Source organism: Felis catus, chromosome D1, assembly GCF_018350175.1.
Source record: "Felis catus isolate Fca126 chromosome D1, F.catus_Fca126_mat1.0, whole genome shotgun sequence".
NCBI classification, from domain to species: domain Eukaryota; kingdom Metazoa; phylum Chordata; class Mammalia; order Carnivora; family Felidae; genus Felis; species Felis catus.
Genome location: NC_058377.1, coordinates 69,726,267 through 69,744,112, shown reverse-complemented (window position 1 = coordinate 69,744,112; position 17,846 = coordinate 69,726,267). Strand labels below are relative to the sequence as shown.

At 35.3% G+C, this 17,846-nt stretch overlaps 1 protein-coding gene across 7 annotated transcripts in view; it reads left to right on the top strand.

Moving 5' to 3' along the window:
* The window catches only part of BTBD10 (BTB domain containing 10), an 87,389-nt gene that overhangs the window by 54,239 nt on the left and 15,304 nt on the right, over positions 1–17,846 (top strand). For 6 of the 7 annotated variants that reach the window (XM_045038979.1, XM_045038983.1, XM_045038978.1 and 3 more), the window contains 4 exons: positions 8,558–8,754; positions 10,852–11,137; positions 14,677–14,779; positions 16,565–16,685. In XM_045038979.1, the coding sequence (XP_044894914.1) occupies positions 8,558–8,754; positions 10,852–11,137; positions 14,677–14,779; positions 16,565–16,685 (707 nt within the window). Of the gene's footprint in view, positions 1–4,797; positions 4,819–8,557; positions 8,755–10,851; positions 11,138–14,676; positions 14,780–16,564; positions 16,686–17,846 lie in introns of those variants that run through there. The other variant, XM_045038984.1, reaches the window with a different exon arrangement.

Below are 17,846 nucleotides of genomic sequence, written 5' to 3'. Positions count from 1 at the left end.
ACTAATAATGAAGCAACAGAAAGAAAGAAAATAAAGAAACAGAAATAAAAATAAGGAAACTGATTCCATTCACAATTGCACCAAGAAGCATAAAATACCTAGGAATAAATCTAACCAAAGATGTAAAAGGTCTGTATGCTGAAAACTATAGAAAGCTTATGAAGGAAATTGAAGAAGATATAAAGAAATGGAAAAACATTCCATGCTCATGGATTGGAAGAATAAATATTGTCAAAATGTCAATACTACCCAAAGCTATCTACACATTCAATGCAATCCCAATCAAAATTGCACCAGCATTCTTCTCGAAGCTAGAACAAGCAATCCTAAAATTCATATGGAACCACAAAAGACCCAGAATAGCCAAAGTAATTTTGAAGAAGACCAAAACAGGAGGCATCACAATCCCAGACTTTAGCCTCTACTACAAAGCTGTAATCATCAAGACAGCATGGTATTGGCACAAAAACAGACACATAGACCAATGGAATAGAATAGAAACCCCAGAACTGGACCCACAAATGTATGGCCAACTCATCTTTGACAAAGCAGGAAAGAACATCCAATGGAAAAAAGACAGTCTCTTTAACAAATGGTGCTGGGAGAACTGGACAGCAACATGCAGAAGGTTGAAACTAGACCACTTTCTCACACCATTCACAAAAATAAACTCAAAATGGATAAAGGACCTGAATGTGAGACAGGAAACCATCAAAACCTTAGAGGAGAAAGCAGGAAAAGACCTCTCTGACCTCAGCCGTAGCAATCTCTTACTCGACACATCCCCAAAGGCAAGGGAATTAAAAGCAAAAATGAATTACTGGGACCTTATGAAGATAAAAAGCTTCTGCACAGCAAAGGAAACAACCAACAAAACTAAAAGGCAACCAACGGAATGGGAAAAGATATTCGCAAATGACATATCGGACAAAGGGCTAGTATCCAAAATCTGTAAAGAGCTCACCAAACTCCACACCCGAAAAACAAATAACGCAGTGAAGAAATGGGCAGAAAACATGAATAGACACTTCTCTAAAGAAGACATCCGGATGGCCAACAGGCATATGAAAAGATGCTCAACGTCGCTCCTCATCAGGGAAATACAAATCAAAACCACACTCAGATATCACCTCACGCCAGTCAGAGTGGCCAAAATGAACAAATCAGGAGACTATAGATGCTGGAGAGGATGTGGAGAAACGGGAACCCTCTTGCACTGTTGGTGGGAATGCAAACTGGTGCAGCCACTCTGGAAAACAGTGTGGAGGTTCCTCAAAAAATTAAAAACAGACCTACCCTATGACCCAGCAGTAGCACTGCTAGGAATTTACCCAAGGGATACAGGAGTACTGATGCATAGGGGCACTTGTACCCCAATGTTTATAGCAGCACTCTCAGCAATAGCCAAATTATGGAAAGAGCCTAAATGTCCATCAACTGATGAATGGTTTATATACACAATGGAGTACTACGTGGCAATGAGAAAGAACGAAATATGGCCCTTTGTAGCAACGTGGATGGAACTGGAGAGTGTTACGCTAAGTGAAATAAGCCATACAGAGAAAGACAGATACCATATGGTTTCATTCTTATGTGGATCCTGAGAAACTTAACAGAAACCCATGGGGGAGGGGAAGGAAAAAAAAAAAAAAAAGAGGTTAGAGTGGAAGAGAGCCAAAGCATAAGAGACTCTTAAAAACTGAGAACAAACTGACGGTTGATGGGGGATGGGAGGCAGGGGAGGGTGGGTGATGGGTATTGAGGAGGGCACCTTTTGGGATGAGCACTGGGTGTTGTATGGAAACCAATTTGACAATAAACTTCATATATTGAGAAAAAAAAAAGATCTGTAGATCAACTTGTGGGGAGAATTGCTATCTTAACAATATTGAATTATTTGACTTGTGACCATGGTAAATTTTTCCATTTATTTAGGTCTTTTTAAATTACCCCCAGCAATGTTTTGTAGTTTTTGGCATCTTTGGTCAGATTTATCCTTATGTATTTCAAGTTTTTAATTCTATTGTAAATAGTGTTGTTTTAAAATTTCAATTTCTGGATATTTTGTTGCTAGTATAGAGACCGTTGAACAACATGGATCTAAATTGTGTGGGACTACTTACATGTGGATTTTTGTTTTCTCAATTATTATACATACAGTGCTGTAAATGTATTTTCTGTTCCTTACGATTTTCTTAACGTTTTCTTTAGCTTTATTATAATATACATATGACATACAAAATATGTTTTAATCAACTGTTTATAGGTAAGGCTTTTTGTGAACAGTAGGCTATTAAATTTTGGGGGAGTCGGAAGTTTTACGCAAATTTTCATTTGTGCATGGGTTGGTTCCCTGTGTAACCTTGTTAATAAACTCATTAGTTCTAGTAACTTTTTGTACTAGACTCTACAATCAATGATTATGTTGTCTGCATATGAGGTTGGTTTTACTTCTTTTCCAATATGTGTGCCTTCAATGTCTTTTTTTGACATATTTCTCTGGCTAGAATCTTTCGTACATTGGTGAATAAAAGTGGTGAGAGTGGACATCTTTGTATAAGTATGATGTTGGTTGTAGGTTTTCCATAAATATCTTTTGTCCAGTTCATGAAATTCTGTTGTATTCCTACTTTTGCTGAGAGGTGGGTTTTTCTTTTTCTTTCCCTAATCAGGAATGGGTTTTGTATTTTGCCAAATGTATTTTGTATGTTTAGTGAGATACAGATTTTTCTTCATTAATTTGTTAATATGGTGAATTATATTGATTGAGGAAAGAGTCTTTTATTGAAGTATAATTGACATAGTAATTGATTTTGAGTATTCAGACAATCTTGCATTTTTAGGATAAATCTCATTAGATCATGATGTGACATTTGTATATATTGCTCTATTTGGCTTATTAAAATTTTGTTGAAAATATGCATATTCTGAGGGATGTCAGTTTTTAGTTTTCTTGTAAGGCTTTGTCTGGTTTTGGTACCTGGGTAATGCTGACCTCATAGAATGAATTAGGACATATGTTTTCTTCAGTTTTCTGGAGGAGTTTATGTAGGTATTAGTGTTTTATCTCTCTTAAGTGCTTGTCAATGTTCGTCAGTGAAGCTACCTGGGCCTGGAGTTTTCTTAGAGGGAAAGTTCTTAACTGCAAATTCAATTTCTGTAATAGAAATAGAGCTATGCACCTTATCTGTTTCTTCTGGAGTGAGTTTTGGTAGTTTGAAATTTGACCAGTTTTTCAAAGTTGATGAATTTATTTGCATAAAGTTATTTATAATATTCTTCTATTACTTTTTAGACATAGGTGACCTTTGTAGAATGTCAATTTTCTCATTTCTGATACTCGAAATTTGTATCTTATTTTTTTTCCCAGTCTGGCTAGAGGTTTATAAATTTGTTCCCCCCCAAAGAAATTAGGTTTTGTTTTCCTTGATTTTACCTATTCTTTTTCTGTGTTCTGTTAATTCTGCTTTGTACTCTGAGCTTTATTACTGATTTTTATACTTTGGGTTTGATTTGGTCTTTGTTTAGTTTCTTTTTCTTGTTTTAAATGTTTGTTTATTTACTATTTTTGAGGGGGGGGTGGGGTGGGGCACAAACAGAGGTGGGTCAGAGAGAGACAAGGAGACACAGAATCTGAAGCAGGTCCAGGTCTGGGCTGTCAGCACAGAGCCTGACATGGGGTTCGAAACCACAGACCATGAAATCATGACCTGAGCCGTAACTGGATGCTTAACCAACTGAGCCACCCAGGCACCCCTAGTTTTGTTGAATTTCTTAAGGTGAAACTGAGGTGTTTTTTTTTCTTTAGAACTTTCTTTTTTTTTTCTTTTTTTTTTTTTTAATTTTTTTTCAACGTTTATTTATTTTTGAGACAGAGAGAGACAGAGCATGAACGGGGGAGGGGCAGAGAGAGAGGGAGACACAGAATCGGAAACAGGCTCCAGGCTCTAGGCTCTGAGCCATCAGCCCAGAGCCTGATGCGGGGCTCGAACTCACGGGCCGCGAGCTCATGACCTGGCTGAAGTCGGATGCTTAACCGACTGCGCCACCCAGGCGCCCCCCCCCCTTTTTTTTTCTAATGTAGACGTGTAGTGCTATAATTTGCTCCCTAACCACTGCTATAATGTCGTGCCATTCTACAAATTTTGATTATGTTGGGGTTTTTTTACTTGAACATTTTCCATTTTCCCTTTTGCTTTCTTCTTTGCCCCATGGGTTATTTAAAAGATGTTATGTAATTTCCAAATATTTGGGAAATTTCCATATATCGTTCTGTTAATTGAATTTTAATCTAATTCCATTGTAATCAGAGGCCATATTGTATGTGTTTAAATTCTTTTAAATTTATCGAGACTTGTTTTGGTGCCCAGAATATATAGTCTGTCTTGGTAAATGTTTTGTGTGGTTGTGAAACACATGAAGTTTTTGCTCTTACTGGGTTAAATGTTCTATAAATATCAATTAGGTCAAGGCAGTTATTAGTGTTCAAATTGTATTCGTCTTTCTGATTTTCTGCCTACTTGCTCCATTAAGTATTACAAGGAGAGTATTGAAATCTCTGGTCATAATTGTGGAGTTCTTGTAATTTTATATTTGTAGTTTTTGCTTCATGTATCTTGAAGCTCTGTTATGAGGCAGAAGGACTTTTGGGACATGCTTTTATTTGTTTTATTTTTTATTTAATTTTTTGAGAGAGCATGAGTGGGGGAGAGGGGCAGAGGGAAAGAGAGAATCCCAAGCAGCCTGTATGACCAGCATGGAGTCCAGTGCGGAACTTGATCCCATAGACCTGGGATCATGACCTGAGCTGAAATCAAGGTTTGGAAGCTCAACTAACTGAGCCACTCAGGCACCCCTGGGATGTGCTTTTAATGAATATGTTCCTTTATTCTTATGAAATGCCTTGGTCATGTTCTTTGTTCTGTGGTCTGCTTTGTCTGATATTAACATAGCTCCTTTTGCTTTCTCTTGATTAGTGTTTACAATGTTTTATCTTTCATTATCCATTAATATTGTACCTCTTTGTAGCTTTATATTTAAAGTGTGTTTCATGTAGGCAGCATATAGATGGGTCTGACTTATGTATCCAGTGTGATGATAATCTTTTGTGGGTTGGGCCACTTACATTTAATGTAATGATAGATATGATTAATGTTAAGTCTGTCATCTTGCTGTTTATTTTCTATTTGCCCCATTTGTTCTTGTGTCCCCATCCTCCCCCTTTTTCCTTTGCCCTGTTTTAGATTAATTGTATTTTTTTTTTTTTTACAATTTTATTTTCTCTTTTGTTGGCTTATTAGCTGTAATTCTTTATTTCTTTACTTTAGTGGTTGCTTTAGGGCTTATAATACACATCTTTATTAGCCTATCTTCAAATGATATTACAGAACACAAGAAATGGTTTAAGAGCCACAGTAGTGTACTTCTGTGTCTCTCCTCCCAAACTATGCTATTATAGTTATATGTGTATGCTATAAACCACATGCTGTATTCTTACAATTATTGTTTAATCCTTTAAAGAGATTTAAACAATTAAAAAAGCCTGTATCTTCCCAGGCAGTTATTATTTCCAGTGTTCTTCATTCCTTTGTGTAGATTCATACTTTCATCTAGCATTACTTTTTCTTCTAACGGGCTTCCTGTAACTCTTCTTAATAATGCAGGTCTGCTCATGATGAATTCATTCATCTTTTTGTGTGTTTGCCTGAAAATTCATTCCCCCCCCTTTATTTTTTATTCATTTATTTACTTATTAAAGTGTATTTATTTTGAGAGAAACAGAGACTGTGTGAACAGGGAAGGGGCAGAGAGAGGCAGGGAGAATCCCAAGCAGTCTCTCTACTGTCAGAGTGAGCCCAGTGTGGGGCTCGATTTCATGAACCTTGAGGTCATACCCTGAGCCGAAATCAAGAGTCAGATGCTTAACCAACTGAGCCACCCAGGTGCCCCTGGAAACTCGAAGACCATAATTTGGAGCAGTTATCTCCTTTGTTTTTGATCTTTCAGGGATCACTCTTTCTTTGCTGATGTGCTGTGTCTTGCAAGCCATTGTTTTATATATTTTATCCATTTCGGTTATTTTTCCAGATAGGAAAGTAAATGCAGTCCTTGTTATTTTGTCTTGACTAGAAATAGATGTCAGTCACATATCTCCAACTCTTTTAAATGCAGCATGAAGCAGACTTATCCCCTCTGAACTTGCTTGTCCTCATTTTCTTTTACACATGTTAATTATTTTTGCCCTTGGAGTGCTTTTCTGATCTAAAATTATTTAATTAAATAAAGTAGGACATCATTAGTCTTCCATGACATCTGGTTTTGAAGATCTGATTCAGAGTACATTCCACTTGGGAATGAAAAGAAAGAATGGAAGTATATTATGACAACTTTTGTATTTATTTAAAATCTATACGGTTGAGAAGCGAAGCCAGTGTTTTAGCAGAATGCTTAGTAGTATTTAATGTTTCAGTTACAGGGATGTCTGGTGGAAATGTTTTTTCAATTAATCAGTCTGCTTGGCCCTTGCACAAACTGAAATTTGTCCTGCATTTGCCTTAGTTGTAGTTGTTGTATATACCATATCCATTAGATTATCAGTTAGATTCATATTTTGAAAATGTGCTTCTTGACACATTTAAAACTTAACTGCTAGAATAATTTGAGGAGTTAATTTTTTCAATATATAATCCTTCCGTTATTGTAGATTGCTTTCTTTTTCCTACTTTAGGACATTAACCAGAAAGTCCATGGTTTCTACTCTAAGGTTTTTACCATGAATGCAGTAGAATATTTTCTATTCGAAGAAAAAGTACGTTTCAAAGATGCAATCCTACTCTGATCTCTTTTACTGAAAGAAGGTGGTAGTCGAATTTTTTATTTTTTCTATAGGTTTATGAAAGACAACTGACAAAGGGTGATAGGTTGTCTTTATTTTCCTACAAGTAACTCTTAGGGTAAATGCAAAAATTGGCCTTATCTTTTATCTTTGTAGTCTGTTATAATGAGGTGATGACTGATTTTCATAATGAAAGAAACCACTAAAATAACAAAGAATTATAGGTAATAGGCCAACAGAGGAGATGACCCTGAAGCACTAAGGAATTTAAAATGAAATCAAGAAGATTAAATTTTAATTAGTGTGGTTTCAGTGATGGAGTGCAGGGTAATATTATGGAGGGGGCCCTGGAATGAATCAAAAGGCTTGAGTTACAGTGTTATTAGCATATCTACTAAATATCTCGTGACTGAGCAATCTCATAAGTGAACTTTAATATCTTCATCGGTCATAACTAAACTAGTATTTAATGTATGATTCTTTTGTGCAGGTACATTGGTGGTAGCTTGCTTATACTTCTTTTAATCCTTATATTAAGCCTACAGAGTAAATCGAACCTGTATTTTACACATGAGGAAGCTAAGGTTTCAAAATGTTAAGTAATATTCAACAACGTTGAGCAATTAAGTATTCAAGTACAAATCGATTCTAAGTCTGTATTTCTCTAAAGCTGTGAAGTTTCTTCTATTTTTATTTATAACAAACTGTAGTATTTTTAAACCATGAACCATGATATATGCTAAGATGGTAAATTCCCAGTATATTAATTAGGTCTGTCTCTGTTCTGTCAGTTTTCCTACCTGCAATGTATTTTGATTATTAAAATTTTATTTGCCAGCACCTTGGTTCACCAGTGTTTAACTTTATAGTGATGTCTTCTTCTTCTGAGATCTTAAAGCATTTATTATCTGTAACTTGTTTATTTAATATTTGAGATATATTTAGCCATTTTACATGTGAAATTTAAGATAACTCTTGTTTAAATTTCTACATGTTCATGTATTACTGCTACACTTAAATCATAAGTTCCTTGAGGGTGCTTCTTTATAGCATTGTGCACATAGTACATACAAGTTTATAAATAATTTTGTTACTGAATTCTGTCAACCACATTAATCATCATTCTCAGTTATTCACTTATCATGAGCAGATTTACCTAAGATGTTTTAAAATTTTCAATTCTGTGACTTTACACAGCATAGTAAAGTTTTTAGAGAAATTATTTTGAAAAATTATGAAGAGTTAGTCAAAATCAAAATTAGCTGATTAAAGTTAGCATGTAGACGTATTTTATTTGGCTAGGAAACCAATTACTTTGTCCCATACCTCATTTTTTTAAGAGTTCCAGAAGCTGGTGTTCTTGCTCCACCTCCCCATCCCCCAAATCAAAGAGAGCAAAGTATTTGAACAATATTTAGGAGATGTCGGTGGTGTCGACTACTATTACTACTATACTAACTCAAAAGTTAATGAACATTTCTGGGCTTTAGTTTTGTCATTCTTAAAAAAACTGAATTGGATTATATGATCTTTAAAGATACAGTGTTTCAGAATTTATAAAACCTACAAGTTTAAGGTAAATTGCATTTCAGAATTGTAAAGTAGCATTTGATTCTTACACTTCAGAATAGTAGTAGTTTTATGTTAATTGCTTTTTTTTTAAAAAGCATTTGTAATCTTATGTTCTACTTTTATGGTTAATTTTGTTTTCTGACTTATTAGTACTCCCGCACGTGTTGCTAAAGGAGTTGTTGACCACACCAAAATGAGTCTCCATGGTGCTAGTGGGGGACATGAACGATCAAGAGATAGACGAAGGTCAAGTGACAGATCGCGAGATTCATCTCATGAAAGAACGGAATCTCAACTCACTCCTTGTATTAGAAATGTTACTTCTCCAACACGACAGCACCATGTTGGTATGTAAAATTCACTAATCCTCCTGACGTTTTTATAAGTATGCAGTTACCTTGTTAAAGCAGTAATGACAGTGAATTGTGCGTAGTACTTCAAGGTAAAATTAACTTCTATTCAGTTGCTTCTATTTAAACTTAGCTTCTTGCTATGAAAAGATCAGTTTATTAAATGAGACTTAAAAATGAATTTTTTTTAAAGAATCTAGGACAGTCTTCTAAAAGAAGTGATTTTTTAAAAAGGCTTTAAAACTGTTATAAGTAGATTTTTAAAATCTTTCAAATTGATATTTATCTTATGAGATACACGGCAGTGGTTTATTTTTTAAATTTGTAGTAAACTATTGATAGTAATTCTTGGTTAATCATGCTAGAAAAGGAAGTAAAAGCTAGAATAACCATCATGTAATTTGTTTTAAATTTTGACAGAATTTTTAATTCAAAAAATAGAAGATGAAAAAGAAGGTGTGAAGTGTTTTGTTTTCTTGACAAGTAGCTCAGGTCTTTTTCTTCCTGCTTATTACTATAAATGAACATTATTATACTTGAGGTAAATACATTGTGTGACTATAATGCATGCACCAGTCTGAAGCAGAGGTACGTAAGCATTGTGAGCACGCTGATTTTCATTTGCCCCTGGGGAAGGGGCACATTTAATACCTTGACTTAATATTTGAGGTTGTTTTTGATCCAAAAATTTTTTTTAATGCTTATTCATTTTTGAGAGAGACAGTGCAAGCAGGGGAGGGGCAAAGAGAGAGAGACAGAATCCAAATCAGCTCTAGGCTCTAGGCTCTGAGCTGTCAGCGGGGCCCTGAATTCACGAATTGTGAGATAATGACCTGAGCTGAAGTCAGACGCTTAACCAACTGAGCCAACCACCCCTGTTTTTGATTGTTATAAATCAAAATCGTTCATCTTAGAGCCTAATTATACAGAGAAGTTATCATATCAATGTCAAAGTAGGTCCTTAAAGTCAAACTAGCACTGATAAGCCAGAAATCAACACAAGTATAAATAAGTTGTTGTATGCTAAGTTCAGTACCTGGGAAGAGAATAGGAGGATGTAATAAATGATTTTATTCAGCAAATTTTGCTTTTGGGATGCTACCAGCATTCTGGAAACAGGCAATAAAATGGAGGTGTCAGAATATCTCTGGAGATATAGCCAACCTAATTATATAATCAGTAAAGCTGTACAGAGTGTTCTAAGTAGCCTGAGTCATGGAGGAATTTGGCAGAAGCTGATGAATCTGATGAGATAGATGGAGGTACATTTTTAGGTCACCTTTAAAGTTTAGTTATCTAGCCTCTAAAGGGAATTTACCACAGAATCTAATCTTAGTTTTAATTTTCCCTTTGTAGAATATTGGAACAGCTAAAGAGTATCTTCTGAATTTTAACACTATTTCCTACCTAATTAAAATTATAGATAGTAATCATATGGTCCTATAAAATTTGTGGCAGTGCTTTTATTCAAGCAAAAGTTATAGCATCAGCTGTTGAAGCCATTTTATTTGGGAGACATTAAAAGTCATTTGAAAAATACAAATACTTTCTGTGTCCTTAGTGACTTTTTTTCTTCCTTTGGGACCTTGCTTTTGTGAGATAAATTACTAGTTTGGTAATGCTCTCATTAACATAGTGAGAGTCCTCAGTTTGTACTTTGTGTTCTCAGAATAGTACTAATACTTTTAGAATTTAGGACAGTTAAAATTGGTATTTTTATTAATCGTTTACTAGCTTTCATTGCTTAGTTATTTGAGTTGGAAGACTATTCTGTTCTTGGGTTTCTGTGTATTTTTAAATACAATAATATCATAAAGTTTACCTTAATTTTGATTGGTCTGGGTCAGCATTAGCCATCAGTACATCTTTAAAAGAAATCTACAAAAATTAATTTAGAAAACATTTTGAGGTTTTAGGTTTTATTTCTGGGAAATAATATTTATGGTGTTCTGTGGAAATCTTACTTGAAATCAAAAAGGAGAAATACTGTGATTTAAAACAACTTTTCTACATCAGGATTTTTAGAAGCTATATGTGGATTTTGAATTTTTTAGAGGACAATTTGCATAGCTTTTTTAAACATCTTTCTTTCAGAACGAGAAAAAGACCACAGTTCCTCTCGTCCAAGCAGTCCTCGTCCTCAGAAGGCATCTCCAAATGGTTCTAGTAGCAGTGCCGGGAACAGCAGCAGAAACAGTAGTCAGTCAAGTTCAGATGGTAGCTGTAAGACATCTGGGGAGATGGTGTTTGTATATGAAAATGCAAAAGAAGGAGCTCGGAATGTAAGAACGTCGGAACGAGTAACACTGATAGTGGATAACACTAGATTTGTTGTAGACCCATCCATTTTTACTGCACAGCCAAATACAATGTTGGGCAGGTTTGTATTATTGCCGTTCTTTGTAGTATTGTAAAGCACTTTCACATTATTTTATTTATTTATGTTTTATAGTAATTCTTTCTTGGAATGTAGCATTGCTATTGTACAGATGAACTGAGCTTTGGAGGTTAAATAAAGTGTTCAAGTTAATACAACTAGAAAGTGGTAGAGCCAGGTCTTAAACTTGAGGGTTTTTTTAAGTTCATTTTTATTTTTTATTTATTTTGAGAGGGAGTGTGAGTGGGGAGGGGCAGAGAGAGAATCCCAAACAGGCAGAAGCGAAGCCCGACGCGGGGCTTGATCCCACAAATGATGAGATCATGATCTGAGCTGAAACCAAGAGTCAGATGCTTAACCGACTGAGCCACCCAGGCGCCTCTTGAACTTAGTTTTATTTCTAACCATCTTTGCTGTATCAGCAGGAAAAACAAATGCATATATTAGTTAATGAAGATAGGGTCCCAAACGATCTGCACAGCCGAAAACCTTAAAGTGTATGTGACAAGGTAAATTTAACAGAAATAATGTGCTTTCTTCACCTGGGGGCTCCCAAATTCAACCACCAAATATAGCAGGCATCAGCATTGTTTAAAGAAAAAAACCCACCAGGTTGGTTATCTGAAAAGTCAGCATAAATTGTCAGTTTGATGTAGATACTTAAAAAAAAGAAACATTATTAACAAGTAGTTAGTAGAATGAAGGAGAGGTACTAGCCATCCTCAAATCTTTGCTGGTTCAGAGTAGAGATTAACGTAGTTTGTAGTTGTGGGAACTGCAGTCTTAAGAATGATACAGTCAATATACACTTGATTTTTCAATGTGTCCTAAACTAGGATCAAATACCTTTTCATTGTAAAATTAGTATCTTTTTGTATTCACTCAAGTATAAAAAGAAAGAGCATATAAATGGAATAGAAGTTAACATGTAGAAAAAACTTGTTTTTTTTTCTAGGTCGCATATGAGGAACCAACTATTTAGAATGTGTCTCTGTGTATGTGTATGTGTGATTTCTTAGTATCTCTGTATACAGAATAAAAGCTAACGTATGACACTACATTTTCAAATAAATGCTCCTTTTAACATTGGCAATTAGACTTTATATCTCTCAGGAAAAAAATAATTATGGCTTTTATGTATTTTTAGCAGCACAAAGGGGTATTATTTTTTTTAACTTTTTTTAACGTTTTATTTATTTTTGAGACAGGGAGAGACAGAGCATGAACAGGGGAGGGTCAGAGAGAGGGAAACACAGATTCTGAAACAGGCGCCAGGCTCTGAGCTGTCAGCACAGAGCCTGACGTGGGGCTCGAACTCACGGACCGCGAGATCATGACCTGAGCCAAAGTCGGACACTTAACCGACTGAGCCACCCAGGCACCCCACAAAGGGATATTATTGATGGGAGGTGTCAGGAGGATGACTTGACACTATTAATACTTTTTATTTTTACCTAAACTTTAAAGAAACACACTTAAAAAAAATTTTTTTTCGTTTATTTATTTTTGGGACAGAGAGAGACAGAGCATAAACGGGGGAGGGGCAGAGAGAGAGGGAGACACAGAATTGGAAACAGGCTCCAGGCTCTGAGCCATCAGCCCAGAGCCCGACACGGGGCTCGAACTCACGGACGGCGAGATCGTGACCTGGCTGAAGTCGGACGCTTAACCGACTGCGCCACCCAGGCGCCCCAAGAAACACACTTAAAAAGTAGATATTTGAAATTTTGTTTCATTTGTTATGCTACATTTAAAAAAAGAAAAAACAAAGCCCAACAACATATGTGTGTGCGCGCATATGTGTGTGTGTGTATCCAGATTGATCTGTGTTCTGCTTTTGTAAAAAAAATTCAAGTATTTAAGGGACACCTGGCTGGCTTAGGCTACAGAGCATGGGATCTCGGTGTTATAAGTTCAAGCCCCACATTGGGTGTAGAGATTACTTAAAAAATAAGTTTATTTTGGGGCGCCTGGGTGGCGCAGTCGGTTGAGCGTCCGACTTCAGCCAGGTCATGATCTCGCGGTCCGTGAGTTCGAGCCCCGCGTCGGGCTCTGGGCTGATGGCTCAGAGCCTGGAGCCTGTTTCCGATTCTGTGTCTCCCTCTCTCTCTGCCCCTCCCCCGTTCATGCTCTGTCTCTCTCTCTGTCCCAAAAATAAATAAACGTTGAAAAAAAAAAATTAAAAAAAAAGTTTATTTTTATTTCAAGTATTTGAGAAAATTACATGACATTTGATTCCTGAAAGACTGTTGTCTTTTTTTTTTTAAATCAGTGAAGTCATCTTTTCCAATGTCAGTTGAGTAATTAATGAAAATTAATATTCATGGGAACTGTAAAAAGCAGTTGGCATTCTTTTGGAAACTTTGAAATGAAAAAGCTTTGTTTTTCATAGATTTCTGTGTTATAATAAAAGAGGAAACCATTTTAATTGGGAAATTGTTGAGTGGAATACTCAGCCATGTTTACTTTAGGAACAATGGTATCATGGAATTCTGAGGTTCAACTTCCTTTAATCACAATTTTTAAATTTTCTTGGGAAAATTTCAAAGAACATATTCTGCAAGTTGCCTCTTATCAAAATAGTTACTGTTAAAGGGCCAAGAGTATTACTTGAAAAAATACAAATTGGTATTTTCTTAAGTAAAAATTAATGTTAAGAGCTTTTTACTCATTTGTTTAAACTTTTCATTCATCTCTTAACTTCTTCCTTCCTCTCTACCTGAGCATTTGATTGCTGTTTTTTTCAGTTCTAAGATGCAAGTGTAAGAATTCCGAGTGATATTTCTTAGATTTATAGTTAAAATTATGAAAAGTGAAACAGCCTCAACTGCCTTTTTTCCTGTGTGTGCTGCACTACAGCATTAACTTTGCAGTGAAGAAGGCAGCAGTCTTAAGGAGAAGGCACAGTTAACATGGTTTCCTTTTTCTTTTTCTTTCTGGTAAGATTAGTATAAAAATCATCTTTCCCCCTAGACTGATTGATTGATGGATTTTTTTTCTCCCCTGAGAAGCAGGAGCTGGAAAGTTCTTTAGCTTCAGAATTTTATCATTTGATTTTGTTTGCTTATAGGGAATCTATACTCTTGTTCCCTCCCATCAGAAAGGAAGTGCTTTTACTATTTCTTCATTTGTTACATTTGCCAGAATAAATTGCTGATAAGAATTTTTGAGGTAGGGGCACCTCTACCTCAATGGCTCAGTTGGTTAAGTGTCCAACTCTTTGTTTCAGCTCAGGTCATGATCTTACAGTTTGTGGGATCAAGCCCCACATCAGGGCTCTGTGTTGACAGCATGGAGTCTGCTTAGGATTCTCTTTCTCTCTCTCTCTCTCTCTCTCTCTCTCTCTCTCTCTCTCTCTCTCTCTCTCTGCCCCTTCCCTGCTTGTGTGCATGCTTTCTCTTTCTCTGTCAAAAATAAAAATAAAGAATGTTTTGAACTAATCTGATAAACTTTAATTCCTTTTTACTTATGTACATGAAATAAATTTTCCCTCTGAAGGAAGTATCGTGTTTGTTACATTTCTCAATTATTTATCATCATAGGATGTTTGGATCTGGCAGAGAACATAATTTTACACGTCCCAATGAGAAGGGAGAGTATGAAGTGGCAGAGGGAATTGGCTCCACTGTGTTTCGAGCTATTCTGGTGAGTGCTTGTTTCTTACATGTATTTGCTAAATCACATAACCTCTTTTTGGCAGGTACTTAGACTGGAAGCAGAGTTCGATTTGTATATCTGTATGCAGAATATTGTTTTAAATAATACTAATATTATTAATAATTATTAATAATTAATTATATAATTAACATTGTATTATAATATAATTAATATTTTATATTATATTTTATATAATATAATTGGTATTATATTAATATAATTAATAATTATTAATAATATTGTTAATATTAATATTTTAAAAATACCATTTCATTTATTTTTATTTTAGTGCATAAAGGTAATATGACACAAATAAATGAATTTTATGACTTTTGCACAGATAGGACAGGGGATGATTTACCTCTTAGGTATAAATAGGTAGTTCTTTGAAGGGTTTAGTGATAATACTTCTGGAGTCATATTACTCCTCCCTTCCTAATTCTCTTAAATACAATAAGTTGATCATTTTTTGCTACCTGAGAATGAATGAGACTATATGAATTTTAATATTTTATTGCACATAGCTGGCACTGTGGACAGTTATGAACATGTAAAAGTCACCTCCAAAATGTAGTTGTTAGCATCTTCATTTTAAACCTTGTTTTGAGATTTTCACCTTTTATTTTGATGAATATTTGAATTAGTATTAGAGTCCCCTCTTATAATTTCAAATTAGTGATAAAGATTTGATTTACAGTGTGTGACAGTTTATGCCACAGTCTGAAAATACGGTTTCCTGAAATAATTTTAGGGAAAGTAGGCAGGGGGATCCTGAGGTACAAGATAGGAAAAGAAATTGATCTTGATTGGGTTGTTAGTACTTGGACAAGTACCAGAAGACATCTTGCTTCCACTGGTGTAGCAGCTTTATTAAGTGCGTTATTGTGGCTCAGAACCACAAGGAAGCTTGATGGAGGGGTGGGGAAGATCTTGATTTGGGGGATAAGTGCTTACAATTCCACTTGACCCTCCAAGTAGAGGTGACAAGAAGTTTGGGGGCTAACCCTTAACTTTTCAAATAGATTTTAGAAATGAGGGCTATTGATTGTTCATCATAAAATTGGACACACCAAAGAATAGTATTTGGAAGAATATCTAACTGTGCATTCTGTTTATATATTTTAATATTTGGATATGACTTTTAAGTTCTTTATTAAGAACCATAAATTTTGCTCAATTTTCTCGGTAATATTGAAGGTAACTTAAAATCTGTCACTTAACTTTTTTTTTTTTTCAGTTTATTTATTTTGGGAAAGAGGGAGAGGGGAGGGAGACAGAGAGAGAATCTGCACTGATAGTGCAGAGTCTGATGCAGAGTTTGAACTCACAAACCATGAGATCATTACCTGAGCTGAAGTCAGATACTTAACCAACTGAGCCACCCAGGTGCCCCTTACCTTTCTTTTTTAAAAAAAGTTTAAAAATTTGATGATAGTTATATAGAAAAATAACTTGCAGAGGGGAAAATACATGTGAATTGGCATGATACAGTAGAGAGAAGAAATGCATCATTAATGGGGAGACCTGGTTTCTAATCTTTCCTCTGCTATTAAATAATCATATGACTGGGTGAGTCAGTGAACCCAAGTTTTCATATTGGTAAAATGAAGAAGTGGTTAGATGAACTGAGGTCCCATCTAACTTCAAAATTCCACAGTTCAGAAATCTCAGAGCTCCACTGTTTTTGAAAATGCTGCCAGCTTAATTTTAATAAAAAGGTTTTGGACACCTTGTGCTCTAGATGTTTTATGCATTCTTTACTTTTTTCTGTAGGATTACTACAAAACAGGAATAATCCGTTGTCCTGATGGCATATCTATTCCTGAACTGAGAGAAGCATGCGACTATCTTTGTATTTCTTTTGAATATAGTACTATTAAATGTAGAGATCTCAGTAAGTATGATGTTTTTTGTGTAAGTGGTTTGTAGAGTTACAGTATTGGAATGAAAAGCCTGAAATAGTGCTATTTACCTAGGCATCAAATATTTAATTGGATTATAAAGCATTCTAATACCATCAAGATGATTTGTGGAAGTCTACAGAGATCTTTACAAGATCTTGTGCAATTTTCCAAAACTTTTTAGAAATTTTATGTATATATTTATGTATGCATGTATTTATTATTTGATAGACTCTCCCAGATTTCCTCCTTGATCCCTGTCTCTGTCTTTTGTTGCAACTCTTTATCTTCCAGCTTGGGAACCCTGGCTTTGGTCAAGTACGGTATTTGGCTTCACTCTTCAGATCACATCAACCAAAAATTTAACTATATTTGTACTTTGCATGTGAAATAATGTCTTAAGCCCCTGTGGAAGATAAAAATAATTCTCAAAAACAGTATTTGTCATTACATATCTTAAACTGGATACTTAACCCTCAGTTCATAACAAGGGCCAAGTCACTTTGAGAACATCCAACAGCCTCAGAGCAGAGTCTAGAACTTTGGAAATCCTAACTTTTTGATATTTTCCCCTCACTACCTCCACAACATCCCTCGCTCTCATTGTTCTGCCATGCCTGGGGTGGGGTGAGGAAGGGTGATAATACACAGAAAGGTTAAAATAGAATAGGAGAATTTTCAGATGTTGACTTGGATGTTAAGTGGTTGAAGAAGTTCAGGAGAGGTTATTGTGGGCTAGAAGGATTGAGAAAGAGTTCAGAAGAAGCAGGTAGTAAAGAATAAATAGGAATAACTTAGAAAGAGTAGAGTAGAGAGGTGACTCTAATGTTGAAATTTTTGGAATAAAGATGCAAAAGATATATTTTGAAAACAACCTAGTTGGAGCAGAGACTTTGTATCAGTACCAGAAGGAGATGGGAATAAATAAATGAACCACATTATGGAAAGTCTTTAAATCCAAACTCATGTTCTTATATTTTTATCCTATATGTGGTGGAAAGCCACTTAAAAAGTTTCCTATGCACGGTTATAACCTTGTTAATCTCAGCCTTATGGTTATCTTTACCTGATTAACCTAAACTCAACACTAGCTTGGCATACCTTCTCAAAAGTTTAGTGTGTTAGAAACTGGGAATGGAAATATTATTTAGAAA